The 20,564-nt window shown below is 38.7% G+C and overlaps 1 protein-coding gene across 1 annotated transcript in view; it reads left to right on the top strand.

Moving 5' to 3' along the window:
• The window catches only part of RYR2 (ryanodine receptor 2), a gene marked incomplete at both ends in the record, with an annotated part of 387,777 nt that overhangs the window by 332,266 nt on the left and 34,947 nt on the right, over window positions 1-20,564 (top strand). The window contains 5 exons of the mRNA XM_080615870.1: window positions 2,327-2,426; window positions 3,353-3,432; window positions 4,379-4,455; window positions 10,721-10,794; window positions 19,711-19,810. Of these exons, the coding sequence (XP_080471996.1) occupies window positions 2,327-2,426; window positions 3,353-3,432; window positions 4,379-4,455; window positions 10,721-10,794; window positions 19,711-19,810 (431 nt within the window). The remainder of the gene's footprint in view (window positions 1-2,326; window positions 2,427-3,352; window positions 3,433-4,378; window positions 4,456-10,720; window positions 10,795-19,710; window positions 19,811-20,564) is intronic.

The following is a 20,564-nucleotide window of genomic DNA, read 5'->3' as shown; positions in this document are numbered from 1 at the left end:
AATAAACAATTGCAGTGGCACACTTGCCAGTTAAAGTTCCTATTTAGTTTTTGCAAGTTTGTTTCTTACAAAGTCAAGCTAAAACTTGCAATTTATCCCAACATGTTTTTTTTTTTGGCGTATGGCTGCTTGTAATAGTTTAAAACCAGAACTAAAGAGAATGAAGTAGAAAATGTTAGTTGCTGCTTCTGAAAAGTCTATAATGTGGGAATATGTGTATGTGCATTTCTAAATGGTCAGCTTTTTCCCATATAAATGGAAAACAGCCAAGATAAAATAGTCTTGATTTTCTTTATGTTAACATTACATACAGAAAGCAACAGTTCTAAAGCATTGTCAAGCTGAAGAAGGAATGTAATCTTTGGTGATTATCAACAAAGGAATAGTTGCTTTTAGAACAAAGATTTGTGGTGGGGTTTTGGTGGTGAATTTTTATTTTTGTTTGTTTGCTTTGTTACTAGTTACCTAGACAGCTTGATTTCTGTGGAAAATGCCACTTTTCTCACTTGCAGCTGTTTTGCAATGGCTATTTCTACTGTTTTTTCTATAGTGCCATTGTAAGAAGTGTGAATACCCATTCTTTTAGTCTGTAGATCATGCAGAAACGTCTTCAGTCTAAGCATTCTCATAAACTTACAAGAAAATATTGTATAATGAAAGCAGTATAGCTGATGTTAGGCTTGTGAATGAAAGTGAATAATCCTGCAAAGGAAGAAAAATGAAAGATTGTTGGGTCTAAAACTAAGAGTAGCTAGAAATAGGAAATAGTTTTTAAAAAAGAAACGCTGATCAATTTTCAGTGGAATCTGAAAGCAAAAAAAGAAGAAAAAATTATTGTAGCTATGGTGAACCTGTGATGTCATGATTTTCTGGTGGTTTGTGTGTGCGGTGTGTGTGTGTGTGTGTGTATGTTTCTGTTTTGTTTTTGTTGAATTCACAGGAAGAGGTTTAAACATGAAGGCAAAACTTTCAAACCTGAGCATGGCTAAATATGAAGCAAAGCTACCATATTTATTTTTTTTTCCTTTTTGTGCCTCCATTTAGATCTATCACATAATTTAAAGAAAAAAAGAAAATAAAAATACAATTTAACCTCAGGAGAGCTAATAGTGTGAAAAAAAAAACCAAAAAAAACAAAAAAAAAAAACAACCCTGATGAATTTTGTTTCCGCAGCACGATATTATCAAAGATTTAAGAAACAAATTTGCCAGCCTCGGCGAGAACTCTCCGGTAACAGCATAAATGTCTGTGTTGGTTTGCTTTTGAGTTAAAGGTTTCTTTTTCATTCATTTGAACATATTTCTCTTTTTTACCTCTTCTTTTTTAATTTATTATTCATACCCTCTATTTAGCAAGCCTTCATTTTTTAAACCTCTTCCATCTTCCAATGTCTTTTTTCCGTAAATTGGATGGAAAGTTTATGACAGCAAAGCTGTCATTCTGGCTACTTCTGCTGCAGCTGTTCCTGCTTTTAGGTCATACATGTTTTGGGCGTTGTTTTTGGACATGACACTAACTGGTTGTGTCATGTTCCTTTTGAGTAAGCTTTTTACCACGCCATCTGATGGACTCGCTGTCATAGGGCTCTATGCAACTTCCATTTTGCAACTTATACTGCTTAGTCATCCTCAATTCTCCAGTAAACTTCAATTAACTTGGTGAAAATTCAAACTCATCTGGAATTAACTGTGCCTTTATGTTTGCTCTTTATGTTCTTCTTTATGTTTTTGGTAGTAGTTTAAATTATAAAGAACAAACTTCACCATTGCTCAAGCAACGCCATGCAGTATTATTTGTTGCCGCTAGAGAATGTAAAATATAAAAGCACAGTGTATTCTATCAAATATTTTGTTGGAAAGGTGGGCAATCTATATTGTAATATGATATGTTTTGAAAAAAAATCTGAGATGCTTCTGTTACTCTGGTATTCAGCAACAACTTGCAACTCAAGAGCCGCATACTGAGCAGTATGAAGTTATGGTCACAGTATAGCAGATTATTAAGAATATGAACTGTTGCACAAAATCATGGCACAAAAGTGCAAGTTTGATATATGCAGTATAGATCATGAATATGGGCTTTGAACTAACTTCCTGATTTACAATTGAGATGACTCTTCAGATAAACTGCTAAAAGCATAATAAAGAAAAATACCAAAGGAAGACTATTACTTGAACACATTAAATATCTGTTCAGTGACATTGTATATATTGAAATGGTTCATGATGTTGCCATAGAGCCCATATACTAAGACAAAACATAAAATCTTTGGAGAACTGATATTAACTGAAGTCCTCATCTTAAATGACTGGAATTTTTATTCAGGAAAAAGAAATGGAAAAGCAAAAACTTCTGTATCAGCAAGCCAGACTGCATGACCGAGGTGCTGCTGAGATGGTTCTGCAGACGATCAGTGCTAGTAAAGGTAATGTTTTGTTGTGTACATACCATATTAAACCTTATTTCCAATGGTCTTTAAAATGATTGTAATTCTTACAGGGCAAAACCTTAAGAGGTTTGGCGTTAAAGAAGTTTGCTTTCAAAATGCATCCAAAGTTTCAAAAATTATTGACAGCTAATCCAGGAAAGTTTAATGAATAATTCTCATGAGGTTATATTGTTGTCGTTGCTGTCATCATCATTTAATAATAACAATAATAATAATAATATTTTTTTTTCTAGTGATGATTGAGAGGAAGTGTGAAAAAGTTCATAGATTTAGCAGTATGCAGTGACAAAAAAAGGCCCCCAAATTCTGGCATTTGCACAGTTCTGAAGTAGTTATAGATTTTTCTGCCCCTAATCCCCAAATATCTACTTTATTGGTAGTCTTTTATCCGATAGACACAATCTTACTCTAAGTTTTGATGCTTTCATGGGCTGTTCTGTGATTTGTTTCTACAGGAGTGATGTTTTAAAAATTCCTATTTAAAAATTTTATTTACTGTAACTAAATGCTTTGGATCACTGTAAATTTCTGAAGAAACAGGAAAAAATATCTAGGCCAGCAGATAGAGGAGACACACTGTTAAACTTGAAAGCTTGCTTTAAATTGAGCACCCAGCCTTAAACCTACTGTTGGATGCTCTAGTGAATGAAACATGATTTATATTCATTGAGCTCAGTTCTTCCTGTCATATTTTGCTTCTTTTGTGTATTGTGTATACATTATATCTGTAGTCACTCAGAAAGATACAGTTACACTAGAGATCATGAAACAAAAATAGGTCTGTTTTACGAGAGAAACAAGAAGACCTCTCCTGATAAATTACCATTTATTCCATTCTACAGATAAGATAACATTCTTATTTTTATATATGATCTAAAAATATATTTTAAAATCATTTTAAGGTGAGATGGGTCCAATGGTTGCAGCTACCCTAAAGCTAGGGATTGCTATCTTAAATGGAGGAAATTCTACTGTGCAACAGGTAAGGTACAAATTTATTTTTACCTATTCTAGTCATTATAGATCTTTATACTGTGGTTATTATTATTGTTGTAGGGAATTATGTGATGTGACTGTTTGTCATATGCTGTTTATCTTCTGGAGTTCTTTGCTTTGATTAGTATGGTGTTGTTGATGGGGGTTTCTTTTTCTGTGATCTTGGGTCTACTGGGGGTTTTGCTGATAACGTTTCAAACTATCTGCTTATGTCTCTCTTATTTTGAAGGTTACTTATTATCCATTATTCCTATTATTTTGGCTATTTGCAAAGAGAATTTTACCTCATTTACAGTCTGAATCCTTAGTATCCCTTCTAAGATTGGTCTTTGAACGTTGTGATTTTTGTTCACAATTGGGACTTCTGTTACAATCCTAAATCTTCACTCAACAACACATTACATTCTAGAATCAAAGTTTACTTCACTGAATAACTTCTTGTTACTTCAATCTATTATCAGAGAGGTATTACACATTACAGTAAAGCGAAAACAAATTTAAAAAATGCTCATATAACTAATAACGTGTTGTTGCAGCTAAAATGATCTAAACCAAACTGAGGTTATGACAGGCCTGATCCATGCTGAAGCAGTAGTGTCAGCACAAAGTTGTGGCCTACTAGTAACAAAATTATATTAATCAATAAATTCTGCTATCTGTATTAAATTTAGTAACTATATTTATTTTCCATGTTTTAGGAAGGAATATTCAAAATGGATGTCCCTCTTTTCTGTAAAGGATATGAGCATTAAATGTTCTTTTTATCTTTGATACTTGGATTTTTCTTTGCAAGACTCTTATATGAATTGTAAATATTACAGAGATTTCAAAACACCAGGATCACTAGTAATCTGGAATCCATGTAGTATTAACTAGATTAACACATGGTATAAATATTAATTCTGTGCATAAATTATTTGTGTTTACTGCAGAAAATGCTTGACTACCTCAAGGATAAAAAGGATGTGGGATTTTTTCAGAGCCTTGCTGGTCTTATGCAGTCCTGTAGGTAAGAAAATACCTACTTTAAAAATTTATTAGTGCATTTAGGTTTCATTCGACAGTATTTATGGTTTTGGAAAGAACCTGTACATAGTTTTTGGAAACAGCACAGGGGACTTTAATGTGCTGGATTTGGGACAAAAGACAAGGTGGTGCTGATGGTATGAAAATCTTCACCTGATAAATATCAACCTTGATAAAAGCTCTTTTCACAGCTGCATATGGCATTTCTGTCTACTTGAGGTATGTTAGAAAACAGCACCAGAGTTAGGAGCATTCACTGAGGCAAATTCTTAACTCTGGAGGTATGCTGTAATCCTGCAGAGAGCCAATTAATGATCAGCGTTAGCTAATCATAAAGATTTTGTGAAAACCTGGCTATGAGAAGTATTAATAGGACCTTTTAGAAGACAAAAAAAGGAATGGAATGTTGTGTTTTAATAAACTGTGAAGATACTGTGACTTTTTTGTCCATACATGTTTCTCGACAGTTCATATCAATTTGATATATATAGGTACATATCTATAATTCCTAAGACTAAACCATATCAATGGTTTCTATATTATGTATTATGTAAATAATGTGTTAAGGAACATAAAACATAGGATTAAAAGAGCTTCCTGGATCAAGCGGTTCAGTATTCTCTTCTGTCAAGGGTACCATGTTATATCCTTTTTTCTTAACATTGTCTTTGCCCAAAATTTTGAAATTTGTTAATTTTGAGGCATCAGTGAGATTCCTTGCCGTCAGAAATGCTGCTGTAGTTCATCTGCATTCATCTGACTTCCATAAACATTTGGGGTGTCCCTGCCCATGGCAGGGGGGTTGGAACTAGATGATCTTAAGGTCCTTTCCAACCCTAACTATTCTATGACTCTATGACTCTATGACATGCCAAGCCACAAAAGGCAGAACTTTTCAGAGTCACAAATAAAAATATGCAAGCGTATATGTTCCTGAAATCTGGTTAGTTGAATATATATTCCATTTTGGCAGCTTCAGTTTTTCAGAATTTTTGGGGAATGGAACTAATACAGACAGTTTCTAATGGACATTGATGCTTGGGATGAACTGGGCTATTATGCAAAAGTAGTCAATAATATGGCTTCTTTGTAATCCCTAAAATGAGTATATATATCATAGACATTCAGGTTTTTTGGTCAGTCTTAAAAAGCTAAAATCTATTGTCATTTGCAGGGCAAAAGCAGGTTAAGTCTGTAGAGCTGAGTTTTGTAGTCTTGTAGCAGACACGTATATTAAGCCACTGAAATCACAGTATCACAGTATGTTAGAGATTGGAAGGGACCTCAAAAGATCATCTAGTCCAATCCCCCTGCCAGGGTAGGAACACCTAGATAAGGTTACACAGGAATGTGTCCAGGCGGGTTTTGAATGTCTCCAGAGAAGGAGACTCCACAACCCCCCTGGGCAGCCTGTTCCAGTGTTCCGTCACCCTCACTGAGAAGAAGTTTCTGCTCAAGTTTAAGTGGAACCTCTTGTGTTCCAGTTTGTACCTATTACCCCTTGTCCTATCATTGTTTGCCACTGAGAAGAGCCTGGCTCCATCCTCGTGACACTCACCCTTTATATATTTATATACACTAATAAGGTCACCCCTCAGTCTCCTCTTCTCCAAACTAAGGAGACCCAGCTCCCTCAGCCTTTCCTCATAAGGGAGATGCTCCACTCCCTTAATCATCTTTTGAAATATCTTCTTGCACTAGTATGATTATATTGAGTCAGCCAGCTGATCAGAGCTAGCCCAGCTAGAGCCGGAGCTGGCACGCTTCAGCAACCATGAGGTTCAGCAGAGATTAGGAAAATCAGAGGGGACAGCGCAGAGACATCGCGATTCCCGACATCTCCCGATCCCTGAAGCCCCAGCAGCCCTTGCGAGAGAGCGGCTGACGTGGCAGGGGGCATTCCCACGGTAAGGGCGACGACACCCCTGCCCCTTGCCTTGAAAGAGCCTCTGAGAGGGCAGTGGTTGCTGCCCACCAGGCGCAGGGAGGAACAAGCAGGTCGTGTTGCGAACTCTGTTGCTGGTGTCCCAGACTGCTGAACAATATGGTCGCCTCCAGAAGGAGAGCTTGCAGTAAGGAGACTGTAGCAACTCAGACAGAGACCCCGTCCCAAACCGTGGCTGTTCAGGTCTCTGGCTGCAGGGAGTGCCAGAGCCTGCTGCTGCCGAGGGAGGGAGGCCAGCATTCCACCTGCGTGAGCTGTGAGCAGGTAGAAGATCTGCTTAGCTTGGTGGCAGAACTTAAGGAGGAGGTCGAGACGCTGAGGACCATCAGGGAGTGTGAAAGGGAGATCGACTGGTGGAGTAAATCCCTAGCATGTCAGCAGGAACGGTTCCAGGGAGATACCCCCCACAAGGGGATGGACCCCCTGTCCTCTCAGACAGAGGGGAACGGCCTGAGACAGCCCCTGCCCTGTAGCTGTCCTGCAGAGGTAGGGACCGAAAAGACGATGAGGGCTGGGAGCAAGTTCCAGTTCGGAGTCGTGGGCATCCCTCCTCCCTTCCTGCCCTGCTTCCCCAGGTGCCCCTCCGTAATAGGTTTGAGGCCCTGGATCTTGATGGAGAGGTAGGTGAGGATGTGGTGCAAGGCCAGACTACAAGGTCACATAGGAAAAGGCGGTCGACTTCGCACCTCAAGACTGCCTCTGACAAGAAAGAAAGAAAAGTCATTGTCGTAGGCGATTCCCTTCTGAGAGGAACAGAGGGCCCGATATGCAGAATTGACCCTCATCATAGGGAAGTGTGTAGTTTGCCTGGAGCCCGGATCAGGGATATCACCAGGGCGCTCCCCAACCTGGTGCACCCGACAGACTACTACCCACTGCTGGTCTTCCAGACAGGTGGGGGGGAAGCTGCTTCCCGCAGTCTGAGGGGGATGAAGAAAGACTACAGGGCCTTGGGGCGGATGGTGAAAGAGTCTGGGGCTCAAGTGATCTTCTCCTCAGTTCTTCCATCTTCCGGTGATGATGTGGGACTGAATGGGAAAATTCAGTCCGTAAACAATTGGCTTCGAGACTGGTGCTGCAGGCAGGGCTTTGGATTCTTAGATAACAGCTCGTTTTATAAGGCTCCAGTCCGGATAATGACATGTGGGAAAGGTTTATCTCACCGAGGCAAAAGGATGCTGGGGCATGAATTAGCAGGGCTCATTTGGAGAGCTTTAAACTAGATTCGAAGGGGGATGGGGTTGTAGCTGGGCTTGCCTCAGTGGGGCAGCACTCTAGAGTTGATGAAGACTGGGAGGTCTCCTATAATCCTAGGGTGAAATTGGTGAGCTCAGCTCCCTCCTTGAAATGCCTATACACCAATGCGTGCAGCATGGGAAATAAGCAGGAGGAGTTGGAGACCTGTGTTAAGTCAGGAGATTTTGATCTGGTGGCAATTACAGAGACGTGGTGGAACAGCTCACATGACTGGAATATAGTCATGGAGGGCTATGTCCTTTTCAGGAAAGACAGGCCAGCCAGGCGGGGTGGTGGGGTTGCTCTTTATGTGCGAGAGCAGCTGCAATGTACTGAGCTCTGTCCAGGGGCAGAGGACGAGCGAGTTGAGAGTCTGTGGGTGAGAATTAAGGGGCAGGCTGGCAGGGGCGATACTGTTGTGGGTGTCTGTTACAGGCCACCAGATCAGGGTGAGGAAGTTGACGAGGCCTTCTACAGGCAGCTGAGAGCGGCCTCACAGTCACAGGCCCTGGTGGTCGTGGGGGATTTTAACTTCCCTGATGTTTGCTGGAAGGACGACTCAGCAACCCAGCCACAGTCCAGGAGGTTCCTCCAGTGTATGGATGATAACTTCCTCATGCAAATGGTGGATGAGCCAACCAGGAGAGGAGCGCTGCTGGATCTCATCCTCCCTAACAAGGAGGGTCTGGTTGAAGCAGTAAAGGTTGAGGGCTGCCTTGGTTGCAGCGACCACGAGATGGTGGAATTCAGGATCTTGTGTGGTAGGACCAGTAGAATAGCAAGTAGAATTGCAACCCTGGACTTTAGCAGGGCAAACTTTGGCCTTTTCAAGCAATTGCTAGGGGAAATCCCATGGGCAAGGCTGCTTGAAGGTAAAGGGGCCCAAGATAGTTGGTTGGCATTCAAGGATTGCTTATTCCAAGCTCAAGATCAGAGCATCCCGACACGTAGGAAGCCAAGGAAGAGGGCCAGGAGACCTGCGTGGCTAAATAAGGAACTGCTGGGTATGCTCAAGTGGAAGAGGAGAGTTTATAGGTCATGGAAGGAGGGGCTGGCCACTCGGGAGGAATATAAGGCTGCTGCTAGAGGATGTAGGAAGGCAGCTAGGATGGCTAAGGCCTCCTTAGAATTAAATCTGGCCAGAGGGGTCAAGGACAGCAGAAAGAGCTTTTTCAAATACATGGCTGATAAAACTAACACCAGAGGCAAGGTTGGCCCACTGATGAACGGGATGGGTGCCCTGGTGACAGAAGATACTGAGATGGCAGAGTTATTGAATGCCTTCTTTGTCTCTGTCTACTCTGCCGGAGGAAGTCTTGAAGAGCCCTGTACCCCTGAGACCTCAGATGAAGTCAGGTCACTGGAGCGGTTTGCCTTAGTCCATGAGGAATGGGTTAGGGACCAGTTGAGCAATCCATAAATCCATGGGTCCAGATGGGATGCACCCGCGGGTGCTGAGGGAACTGGCGGAAGTCATTGCTAGACCACTCTCCATCATCTTTACCAAGTCTTGGGAAACGGGAGAGGTGCCTGAGGACTGGAGGAAAGCAAATGTCACTCCAGTCTTCAAAAAGGGCAAGAAGGAGGACCCGGGTAACTATAGACCGGTCAGCCTCACCTCCATCCCTGGGAAAGTGATGGAACACCTTATCCTTGGTACCATCTTAAGGCATGTCAAGGATAAAAGGGTTATGAGGGGCAGTCAACATGGCTTTACCAAGGGGAAGTCATGCTTGACCAACCTCATAGCCTTTTATGAGGAAATAACATGGTGGATGGATGATGGCAGAGCGGTGGATGTGGTCTACCTTGACTTCAGCAAAGCATTTGACACAGTCTCCCACAGCATCCTCATAGCTAAATTGAGGAAGTGTGGCCTGGATGATCAGGTAGTGAGATGGACTGCGAACTGGCTGAAGGAGAGAAGCCAGAGAGTTGTAGTCTATGGGGCGGAGTCCAGTTGGAGGCCTGTATCTAGTGGAGTGCCTCAAGGGTCAGTACTGGGACCAGTATTATTTAATATATTCATCAATGATTTAGATGAGGGAATTGAGTGTACTATCAGCAAGTTTGCTGATGACACTAAGCTGGGAGGAGTGGCTGACACGCCAGAAGGCTGTGCTGCCATCCAGCGAGACCTGGACAGGCTGGAGAGTTGGGCAGGGAGAAACTTGATGAAATATAACAAGGGAAAGTGTAGAGTCCTGCATCTGGGCAGGAACAACCCCAGGTTCCAATATAGGTTGGGGAGCGACCTGTTAGAGAGCAGTGTAGGGGAGAGGGACCTGGGGGTCCTAGTGGATGGCAGGATGACCATGAGCCAACACTGTGCCCTTGTGGCCAAGAAGGCCAATGGCATCCTGGGGTGTATTAGAAGGGGGGTGGTCAGTAGGTCGAGAGAGGTCCTCCTTCCCCTCTACTCTGCCCTGGTGAGACCGCATCTGGAATATTGTGTCCAGTTCTGGGCCCCTCAGTTCAAGAAGGACAGGGTCCTGCTGGAGAGAGTCCAGCGCAGGGCAACTAAGATGATTAAGGGAGTGGAGCATCTCCCTTATGAGGAAAGGCTGAGGGAGCTGGGTCTCTATAGTTTGAAGAAGAGGAGACTGAGGGGTGACCTTATTAGTGTATATAAATATATAAAGGGGAAGTGTCACGAGGATGGAGCCAGGCTCTTCTCAGTGGCAAACAATGATAGGACGAGGGGTAATGGGTACAAACTGGAACACAAGAGGTTCCACTTAAACTTGAGAAGAAACTTCTTCTCAGTGAGGGTGACGGAACACTGGAACAGGCTGCCCAGGGGGGTTGTGGAGTCTCCTTCTCTGGAGACATTCAAAACCTGCCTGGACACATTCCTGTGTAACCTTATTCCTGCTCTGGCAGGGGGATTGGACTAGATGATCTTTTGAGGTCCCTTCCAATCTCTAGCATACTGTGATACTGTGATAATGTGATACTGTGATATACTTAAGTGAAATTGCAGATTCTTTTCTATCTTTCATAAAATGAAATGTTACACATACGTATTTGATTAATCACTAGACAAATGGCATTTTTCTCATTGCAGTGTTCTTGACCTAAATGCATTTGAACGTCAGAACAAAGCAGAAGGCCTTGGGATGGTGACTGAAGAAGGATCAGGTACTATTGATTTAACAAAAACCATCTCTGAACTTTTCTCTTTCACATTTTGCAGAAGCAAGCCAAACTTGAAAGAACCCTGTAAAAATATATCTAGAGTCTGAAGTTAAAATATGATTCCTAAGAGTGGTTTCTATTTAATTGGCCTACCAAACTGCATGCTTGTCAATAGTAAATCGCTAGCATGTGTTGAGTTTCAGAGTGGTCTCGGAGAACTCTTACTCATCATTCTGAGGAAGTGAAGACATTATGTGTAAAATTGAAAGCAGATTCTAGCTACAAACAGCTGTGTTTATGCATGTAAAATGTTTCAGAAATCTCTAACCAGTTTCAGCATAAAATGAAGTTAAGGGTTCCCACCTGATTTCTTAAATTGTCTTGGCTGGAATGAAAGCCAGACAGTTTAGTTAAGGCATAAGTTAAATATCAAAGGTCAATGGAACTGGATCTGCTGTTTGGAAAAAAGTCTGCTGGGAGAACTATTTCTTTGAAATAATTCCTTTCTGTTTGTCTTTGGGGGAAATATTATGAAATTTTCACTTTACTTTTGACTTAGAATCAATTTGGCTTTCTATGCTCTGTGTTGTCAGTTCACTGTCAATTTCTTTCTTCTGTCTGACAGTAAGTTCTGCTGCTCCCTTACTGTGATTGTCTGGAAACATTAGGTTCATCTCTATGTGACTTAATAGAGCTACCAAAGCACATTTTTTCCCCTTATCTTCAGTATTTTTTATGGTGCATTTTTATATTTCAATCCTACAGTGACCTCATCTTTTAACATATTTTTATCTTAGAAACAAGGTAAAAAAGCTTGACTGTATAATCATTATTGCATTTGGGGGTTCATAATTCATATTTGCAATACTGCATATCTCATTGGCTATTTTGCCTGTAGCTCTTTTATGTGGCATATTTCTTGAATATTCAACTACATGTCTCAAATCAAAATTATGAACTTCTAAATTTGACTGAATGCCTTCGAGACCGATCATAAATACTGCTTCTCTGAAGGTGCTCCCATGGTTTAAATTGTAGATCAAACCTTGCTAGACTTGTATGAGTAAACAAAATGAAGTGAACCTATGTGAATAAAATTTGGTCACAATATTGTGGATTGAGCACTGATGCAGGTATTTGGCATGTAAGGTTTTGGCCATTATGTTCGTATTTTACTGACCATTATTCTGCACAATGTTTTGCTCTTTTGGACAACATTTCTACTACTAAATCATTAAATTTGTTATCTATAATGTTGGATTTTGAAATAGACTGTCAGGATATCAGCTGATATTTCTTTTGACTGCTCCCTCTATTTCTAGAAGTGACTGATTTTTGCAAGCAACTGTAAATAGTTCTTTAAATGCTGCATAATCGACTGTGTTAGAATATCTTTGTGCTTTCTTATTTGAGGAATTTTTTTAATTTTCCGTTTATTTAATATTTCTCTTTTAGTACAGAGCTAATTTTGCCAAACCCAATGCTAACTATATTTTGTATTTGCTAAAACCAATTTCTCAACTTTTTTTTCTTTTTTCCCTATTTCTTTTTCTTTGAACTAATTGTCCTGTCCTCCCTTCCTCAGTCATCACTCATGAGCGTGGTAACTATTAAAAACAACTGCCTATTCTTTATTTTTCCTGCTCTTAGATTTGTGTCAGCACTGTACAGCTCCTGAACACCACGAGATTTTTTTGTTCCTGTAAGACTTTTAAACTATCAGGTTGTTGTTATTGTGTATTCCAAAATTCTTGTTTATGTGTCAGCTCTTCCCACTTTGTTCTTCCTCCCTTTCTCAGGATTTGCACAGTGACTGGCTCACTAGATGTAAGAGCAGCAAGCTTTTTAAATCTTTTTTTTTTATTTTATTTTTTTATTTCTTTCCATTTTAGTGAGACCAATATTTGCAATGGATGAATGTTTAAAAAATATATATGTACTTATACATACACAAAGCCTTGTGCTATAGTCCTCCTGTAGTATTTTTGTTGTGTATTGAATGTGGCTTTATCGCTGCATTGATTTGTGCAAGCACAGGAAATCAGTGGTGGATCCAGTGAGGATTTGGGGGTGGTTAGTAAGGAGAGGACCTCCCACTGGCTAGGTTTATCTAATGCAGTCAGGAGTTGATAGAAGTAAGAGGTGGTGCATTGCTTATTTAGAGGAAACAATAATGTTTACAGGTGTTGCATGTTAACTTTCTTGCTTCGAAAGTTGCTTGATGTGTTAAAGTTCCTATACCTCAAAGGTTCCTTACCTGCTTCATAGAAGCAGTTGCAATGAGATGTTCCTGTTGCCATGAGAAATTGGAATTGAAAATACAAAATGTATATATCATTCAGCAGAATCAATAAGCTCAAATACAGCAGATGTCTTTTCATTAGCCAAATATTTGGGAGAGGAATGATCTGGATTTTTGTTTTCTCTGGAAATTTTTTGTTTGGCAGATTAACAAAGTACTACACTTAGGATAATGTGTTTTCATTTCCTTTGTTATTGAGGAGCAGCAATTAATATGGTAATCACACTACGTCAAAGTTTTCTTGGCACAAAGGGATAATATTTGCTAACAGCACTTTTTTTATGTAATAACATCCAGCTATTGAAAACTCAAGAAAACATAACAAAGCAAAGCCAACCAAAAAAAGGATACTTCTCCTTTCAGAGTTACGTTATTCTTGACATCATGCTACCTTCATATATATTTTTTGCATCATGAAGCACACCTTTTTGATTCATTGAAAAGTAGTTTACATAAGAATTGTAAATTTTACTGGTATTAATACCTGATAGCATTATGAAAGCCTAGCCAGTGTGTATGTTGGGAAACTCCAGTAGTGAACAGTTTTGAAGTATCCTAGATTTTATGGGATACCTGAGATCATGTCTGTTTGCAATCCTATGAACAACCGTCTGTAAATGCTAGAAATGAAGTACTGAAGATGTGGAAATGTTTTCTCCCATTCTTTTTTTCAAGGGAGATATTTACGCCATGAATAATAAATTAATCCTCAATTAAAGATCATTTTATTGATTCCAAAGAGAATGACGGGATGCAAAATGTGCACTGTAGCTTGTTTCTCATGTCAGTCTGAAGCAGAAGCATAGTAATGAGTAATTGTCATTGAGTGTACAACCTATAAGCCTGAAATTATTCTTGCCAAAGTGAAATTAAAATTGCTGTTGACACTTATGGAAATAGAATCAGCTTGTCCTGAAGGGCAGTACTTGTCTCTGGTCCCATGTCAACTTTGGCAATACGTAGAAAGCTCTGTTCTGAGTCAACATGGATGTGAAATTTATTGTTCTGTTCCAACCGTTTCTTTGTGCTGTCCACATCATAAGCTCCTTGTCCTGATATTCTTCTGACTGGTACTACCTTCCCTTTCCAAACCCTGGAACCCCCACTGGTAACAACACTGATGGTTCTTTAGCAAATGTGTTTCTTAACTGTTTCTGTGATGTATTCAATGTTGTTTCTTCTTGTATGTATTTTGGTTTGATTGTTCTGTTTCCTTTTCAAAAAAGGTGGATTCAAAACCAGAGACATGTAGAAATGCTTATTATCTTGCAGTGGTTTTTCATTTTTCCTTTAACACTCATACATTATGCTATTTCACTGTGGGCCACAAAAATCTTGAAAGTGCAATGTTTTTCCACTTCAGGGAGACTTGTTTTACTTATGAACTAAAAAATTTAAGCTTAGATTATTTTACCTTTTTTTTTTTCTTTTTTTTTTCTTTTTGTTAAGAAAGCTCTACTTTTATTTTTAATCTTTTAACATTGAATCATGGCATTATTTTCGTTGCCCATAAATTCTCAGAAAGCTTGTTTTAATAAAATATAATTTTAGAATAAAATTGTATCTCACAGTAGGTCTTAAAGGATTTTTTGTGAAACTGAGTGGTACACATGCCGCATAATAAATATCTATAATGAGGGGTACACATCATGCTATTTTCAGCCTTTAAAAATGTGAAATCAATAAATATACTTTTTTTCCTTCACTAGCCTAGTCACACTTAAAGTGGATGTTTAAATTCTGTGTGATCCACTGTAGCCTACACTGGAAGGATGTTTCCCACCTTTGTATCACTCTATTTGGATCTGCGTTTGCATTTAAAAGTATCACTCAGAAAGCAAGAGCTTTTCTTACTTGAATCAGATTACCAAGTCAAAGGCATGTGGCACTCACAATACAATCCAATATTGCCCAGTTGAGAGAGCTTCATTCTTGCTTAACAGCCGTCACAAAGGAGCCCTGTTCCTTTTTGAAAGCTGAAAGTATTTGTGTATTCCTATAATATGTAGCATCAGACCAATGCTTCAGTGTAGTGATGGAACTCAGATCTTTTCCATTAAAGATTAAAAAAAAAAAAAAGAGAGAGAATTATTAAACTTGGACACATGCACTTTCAAGGAAAAAAACCCCATATATTTAGTTTCTCATTCAATCTTATTTTAATTTCCTACACAATAGCTCTGTTCCTGTATATCACAAATACAAGCTACTAGCTATGCAAAACTACAGGCTTAAAGCCTTTCTGTATGTAGCCATATTATTTACATAGAGCATGAGCAACGGCAGCATTTTACCATCTAAGCAGATACATGCCAGGATGTACATCATATCAACAGAAATAAAAGAACATGGTTTTTGTGGCAACCTAAGTCATACTGTATGCATTATTGATGTTTCTAAGTACATTATCTATGCAAATTTTTGTGTATAGTGGCATGAATCTTTGTGTACAGCAGCAAAGGTTGTCCTGTTAGATTTTATAGAAATAAATGGATCTGCACTTCAGTTCTATAGTTGCCAGTTAGACACCTCCTGCTTTCAATAACGCCTGAAAATTCAAATTCTTGTCAGTACCAACATTGGTTTTAGTCAGATTTTGATCAGCTGTAGAAATTGAAGACTGTAATTATTTTGAATCTTAGTGTGGCCAAGCTGTTTGAAAAAGTGGGTTTTTTTCTTCATTTTGGGATACATAAAAATATTTCTGAAAGGAACTGGCATTTCAGCTTATGTGAAATGATGTACCCAAGCATATTCAATATCACAGTATTTTGTAATAACTTGTATTCGTTTTGTGATATTGTTTCAGTGGAACTACTTAAAAAGAATTATTAAAATTTAAATTTATTTTACAAGAATTCCTAAATTCCAGTGCATGTACTAAAAGTTGGAAAATTAATTAATAAATTAAACTGTATAGCCATTTTAATTGAGACTTGTTTTCTTTTTTGTTTCGAAAAGTCTTACTTGATAGAGGGAAAGAGAAACAGGTTGAAAAAAGTACTGATCTGTAACTTAATTATAACATCATAGAATAGTTAGGGTTGGAAAGGACCTTAAGATCATCTAGTTCCAGCCCCCCTGCCATGGGTAGGGATGCCTCACCCGAGACCATGTAGCGCAAAGCCTTGTCCAACCTGGCCTTGAACACCACCAAGGATGAAGCATTCACAGCCTCCCTGGGCAAACCATTCCAGTGTCTCACCACTCTCACAGTAAAGCACTTCTTCCTGATGTCCAACCTGAATTTCCCCTGTTTTAAGTTTAAACCCATTACCCCTTGTCCTATTGCTATAGTCTCTGATGAAGAGTCCCTCTCCAGCATCTTTATAGGCCCCCCCCAGATACTGGAAGGCTGCTATGAGGTCTTCATGCAGCCTTCTCTTCTCCAGGCTGAACAGCCCCAACTTTTTCAGCCTGTCTTCATACGGGAGGTGCTCCACTTCCCTGATCATACTCGTGGCCCTCCTCTGGACTTGTTCCAATAGCTCCCTGTCCTTATATTGAGGACACCAGAAGTGCACCCAGTGCTCTAAATGGGGTCTCATGAGATCAGAGGGGCAGGATCACCTCCTTCGATCTGCTGGTCATACTTCCTTCACAAATGGCTTTGATTCAGTGATATCTTGATATGCAAGAAATACATGGTTGGACCCCTTATGGGCTTGACTTGTCCGGTGGTAATACATCAGCAATTTCCCTTGAGTTATTTTTTAAAATCACTGCCGTCTCAGCAGTCAAGCTACACACATTCCATGTGTGAAGGTACAGGCTTCACCAAATATTTGGCGTTCTGTAATGCTTATTATTGCAAAATATAAATATTCACCTAGATCAACAATGCATATAATTTTAAAATGTAACTTTAAGCATGACAGGAGTTCAGTTAAATTAGAAAAAAACAAACAACCCATGACTAATCTTGCAGAATATTCTATACTCTGGCCTTCAGCCAGCAACATATAAAAATATCTTTCACGGCTGAACTTCAAAGTAATGCTGAATAATATAGTTTTAAGTGCACAGGCACCTTTTGATTTTACTTTCTTGCTGCCTTGGGCATATATAGTACATTTAAATTAATCAGCACTGACAGAAGCAGGAATTTATTTTTTAGTGTTTAATTAGCTGAAAGTGTTTTCAGTCTTCTGTGACTGAAAAAGTTGTAACTTGTATTTATGTCTGGGATAGAGAAAAGTGTCATGGAATGTCATTTATAGTATTTGACTGATTCTTGGAGAAAGAACTGCATATTGTTCGCCACTACCATAAGTACACATCTGGAATTAGGACAGAGAGCATTATATCTTCCTCCATGTTACAAGAAACTGTGTTGACATATGCTTTGGTAATATATGCTGTTAATACCAAATGTTATGCATTGATGGCACAGGAAAGAGTGAAATTATGTACTTTTAAAGTATTCATGTTAATTTTAAAAATGTTTTTTCTTCCCAATCCTACCATTGTACTGAAGCTTCTCGCTTCAAAATTCACAAGCTGCGGATTGATAAATCCATTATCTTGAACATGTAAATGTTCATGACTCTATGTAAAGTTAAACTTCTAATCATGTTCATGTGTGTATATATATAAAATATATATGTATATATAAAAAAACCATATATTTTCCAAATCATTTGAAATTGTTTATAATTCAGCTGTGTCATGGTTTAACCCCAGCCAGCAACTAAGCACCACACAGCTGCTTGCTCATTCATGGGATGGGGAAGAGAATCGAAAGGGTAAACGTGAGACAACTTGTGGGTTGAGAAAAACACAGCTTAATAGATAAAGCAAAATCTATGCATGCAAGCAAAGCAAACCAAGGAATTAATTCACCACTTCCCATTGCCAGGCAGATGTTCAGCCATCTCCAGGAGAGCAGGGCTCTGTCACTCATGACAGATACTTGGGAAGATAAATGCCAACACTCCAAATGTCCCCCACTTCCTCCTTTTTCCACCAGTTTTATATGCTGAGCATGACACTATATGGTATGGGATCCCTTGGGTCATTTGGGGTCAGATGTCCCGGTGGTGTCCCCGCTCAGCTTCGCACACACCCCAGCCCATTCACTGGTGGGGTCGTGTGAGGAGCAGAAAAGGTCTTGACTCCATGTAAGCACTGCTCAGCACTAACAAAAAGATCCTTGTGTTATCAACACTGTTTTCAGCACAAATCCAAAACATAGGAACACAGCTGCTATGAAGAAGGTTAACTGTACCCCAGCCAAAACCAGTACAAGCTGCAATAATGTAATAATATAATAATTTATAAACGTATGCATTACAATTAGTTCTCCACCAGTATAACAGTATTTCAGTAATTAATGTTACCACCATTGTCTAAAACTTTCTTTTTTAAACTTTTAAATTGTGATTAATTTACTCTTCTGATTTCCTTCTGTTAACTCATTAGAACTATTCTCTTTGTAGATACAGGATTTTGAAGTTCAAATAAAGCCTAAAGTATCTTCTCATTTATAAAATATTCCAAAATCTTTTGTAGTTTGGTTACATTTTTATCTTCTTTCTTTCTGTTATCTACAAATAGCGCTTGGCCACATATTCAAATGATGTATATTCTTAAAATGATTTTTTATGGCTTCCATTTTTGTTGCCATACACATTCCAAATACTTTTCCAAACTCCTAAATGGGAATTTCCTGATTTTCAATAGGTGGCCTTCATTGTTTTAAGCACCTGTGGTGTTGTCCTCCTGTGTTGTTTTATTGGCTGTTCTACATTTTCCTAGGTTGTGACTGTTTGCCTGGGTGAATGGTTGTTTCTTCTCTTCACATGTCATTTTACAGTTAACTGTGTGCATCGGAGCAATTGAAATAACAGTGTGTCAATTGAGTTTTTAGTATACTGTTTACTGTGAAGAATCAAGAAAATTATTTGAAGCTTTATACATTTGCATATTAGCTGTTTGCCAGAAAAAAAACCTGAAGAGCCTAATTAAATAAATCACATTGACATTTGTTCTAGTTCATCATAAGTTCGTTAGTTTATTTTGTCAGGGGAGACAAATGCCCAACATCCATTTTGTGTCAGCAGCAGACAGGTACTGAATCCTCAAATATTTCAGCTCAGATGATTCTTGAGAATAATACATAGAGCTGTAAATTTCAGAGTATTTCAAAATCTAATAGTTATTTGAGAAATAATTTTCATTACTGTTTGATTAAATCTCTTTATGTACTTTTAAAGTACCATGTTTTGTTGTGAATGGGAATCAAATTAATCCAATTCTAACCTTTGTATGCAATGCAGCATTCATGCCCAGCAAAGTCAAACAAGAATGTAAAATGGATTATTTGTAAAATGCTGCCGAACTCATGCTGCTATATTTATGATTCAGAAGTTAAGTTTGGTTTTTGGGGGGGAGTTTGGTTTTTTTTTCTTTTTTTTTTTTTTTTGTTTGTTTGTTTGTTTTTTTAACCAAATAACTATCTGCGAAGCACAAGTGTTTGTGCTTCAGATAGATTGGTAGTTACACATTCTCTCACCCTTTCTCTCTTTCTGAAAATTAAGTATGGAGATTTTCTTCAGGGGCTGTGGGGTGTTACTTGGCAGCCTGAGATAATCTGCTTCCGTCTGGCCTTTCTACAGGAGAAAAGGTGATGCAGGATGATGAGTTCACATGTGATCTCTTCCGCTTCCTTCAATTGCTTTGTGAAGGACATAATTCAGGTTTGTGGGCAGGCTGCCAGTCAGCTAAACCAAGGTGATGGTAACTAAAGATAAAAGCTCTTCACTGCTGAAGGTTTGGTAGCATTCATAAAATACTATGAAAGGCAGGGTAGCTGCTTTTATGTGTAGTTAAATTGTCTTTTATTTTTGATCAGCTTTAATTTTGTAGAAAAGATAATGGTTTCCAAAATAATAAGTTTCATATCCTGACCTACTAGGATATGTAAACTTATATAGGAAAATGTACATGGCGTGTAACTTTTAGACAGTGAAGATTCAGAGGAAGAATGTAATAGGAAGATATATCTACCATTATTTTGCATTTGTATACTTCCTGGTGTGCGTTATTAGGCACAAATGTCAGTTGGAATTGTATGTGGAATTACAACACCATGCACAATACCTTGGTTGAAGAAACGACATCTATTTTAAACATACCAGAACAAATTAAACTAATAAATGATACTAAGTGTATTTTTATGATTAAGTACATTTTCCTGTGTTCTCTGTGTCATTATTAGAGAAGAAAAAGAAAAAAAGATAAAGCGAAATTAGTAATTTTTTTAGCCGTTAGGCATATTTGTGACTTTGTAATCAGGAATTGTATAATTATGCAATTATCTTGCGTTTGCTTTATCAAATTATATATGTAATTATGTTGATATTGATGGAGATGTACATTTACATCCAGAGATGTAATATAAATCAGAAATGTGATGAGAATAAGACCAAGTTAAAATTCTACAGATGAAAGAGAAAATCAAGCTTCTAGC

The sequence above is a fragment of the Psittacula echo genome, assembly GCF_963264785.1.
Source record: "Psittacula echo genome assembly, chromosome: 4".
Classification (NCBI taxonomy): Eukaryota; Metazoa; Chordata; class Aves; order Psittaciformes; family Psittacidae; genus Psittacula; species Psittacula echo.
The sequence above is the reverse complement of the archived record's forward strand: the minus strand, read 5'-3'. Positions and strand labels throughout refer to the sequence as shown.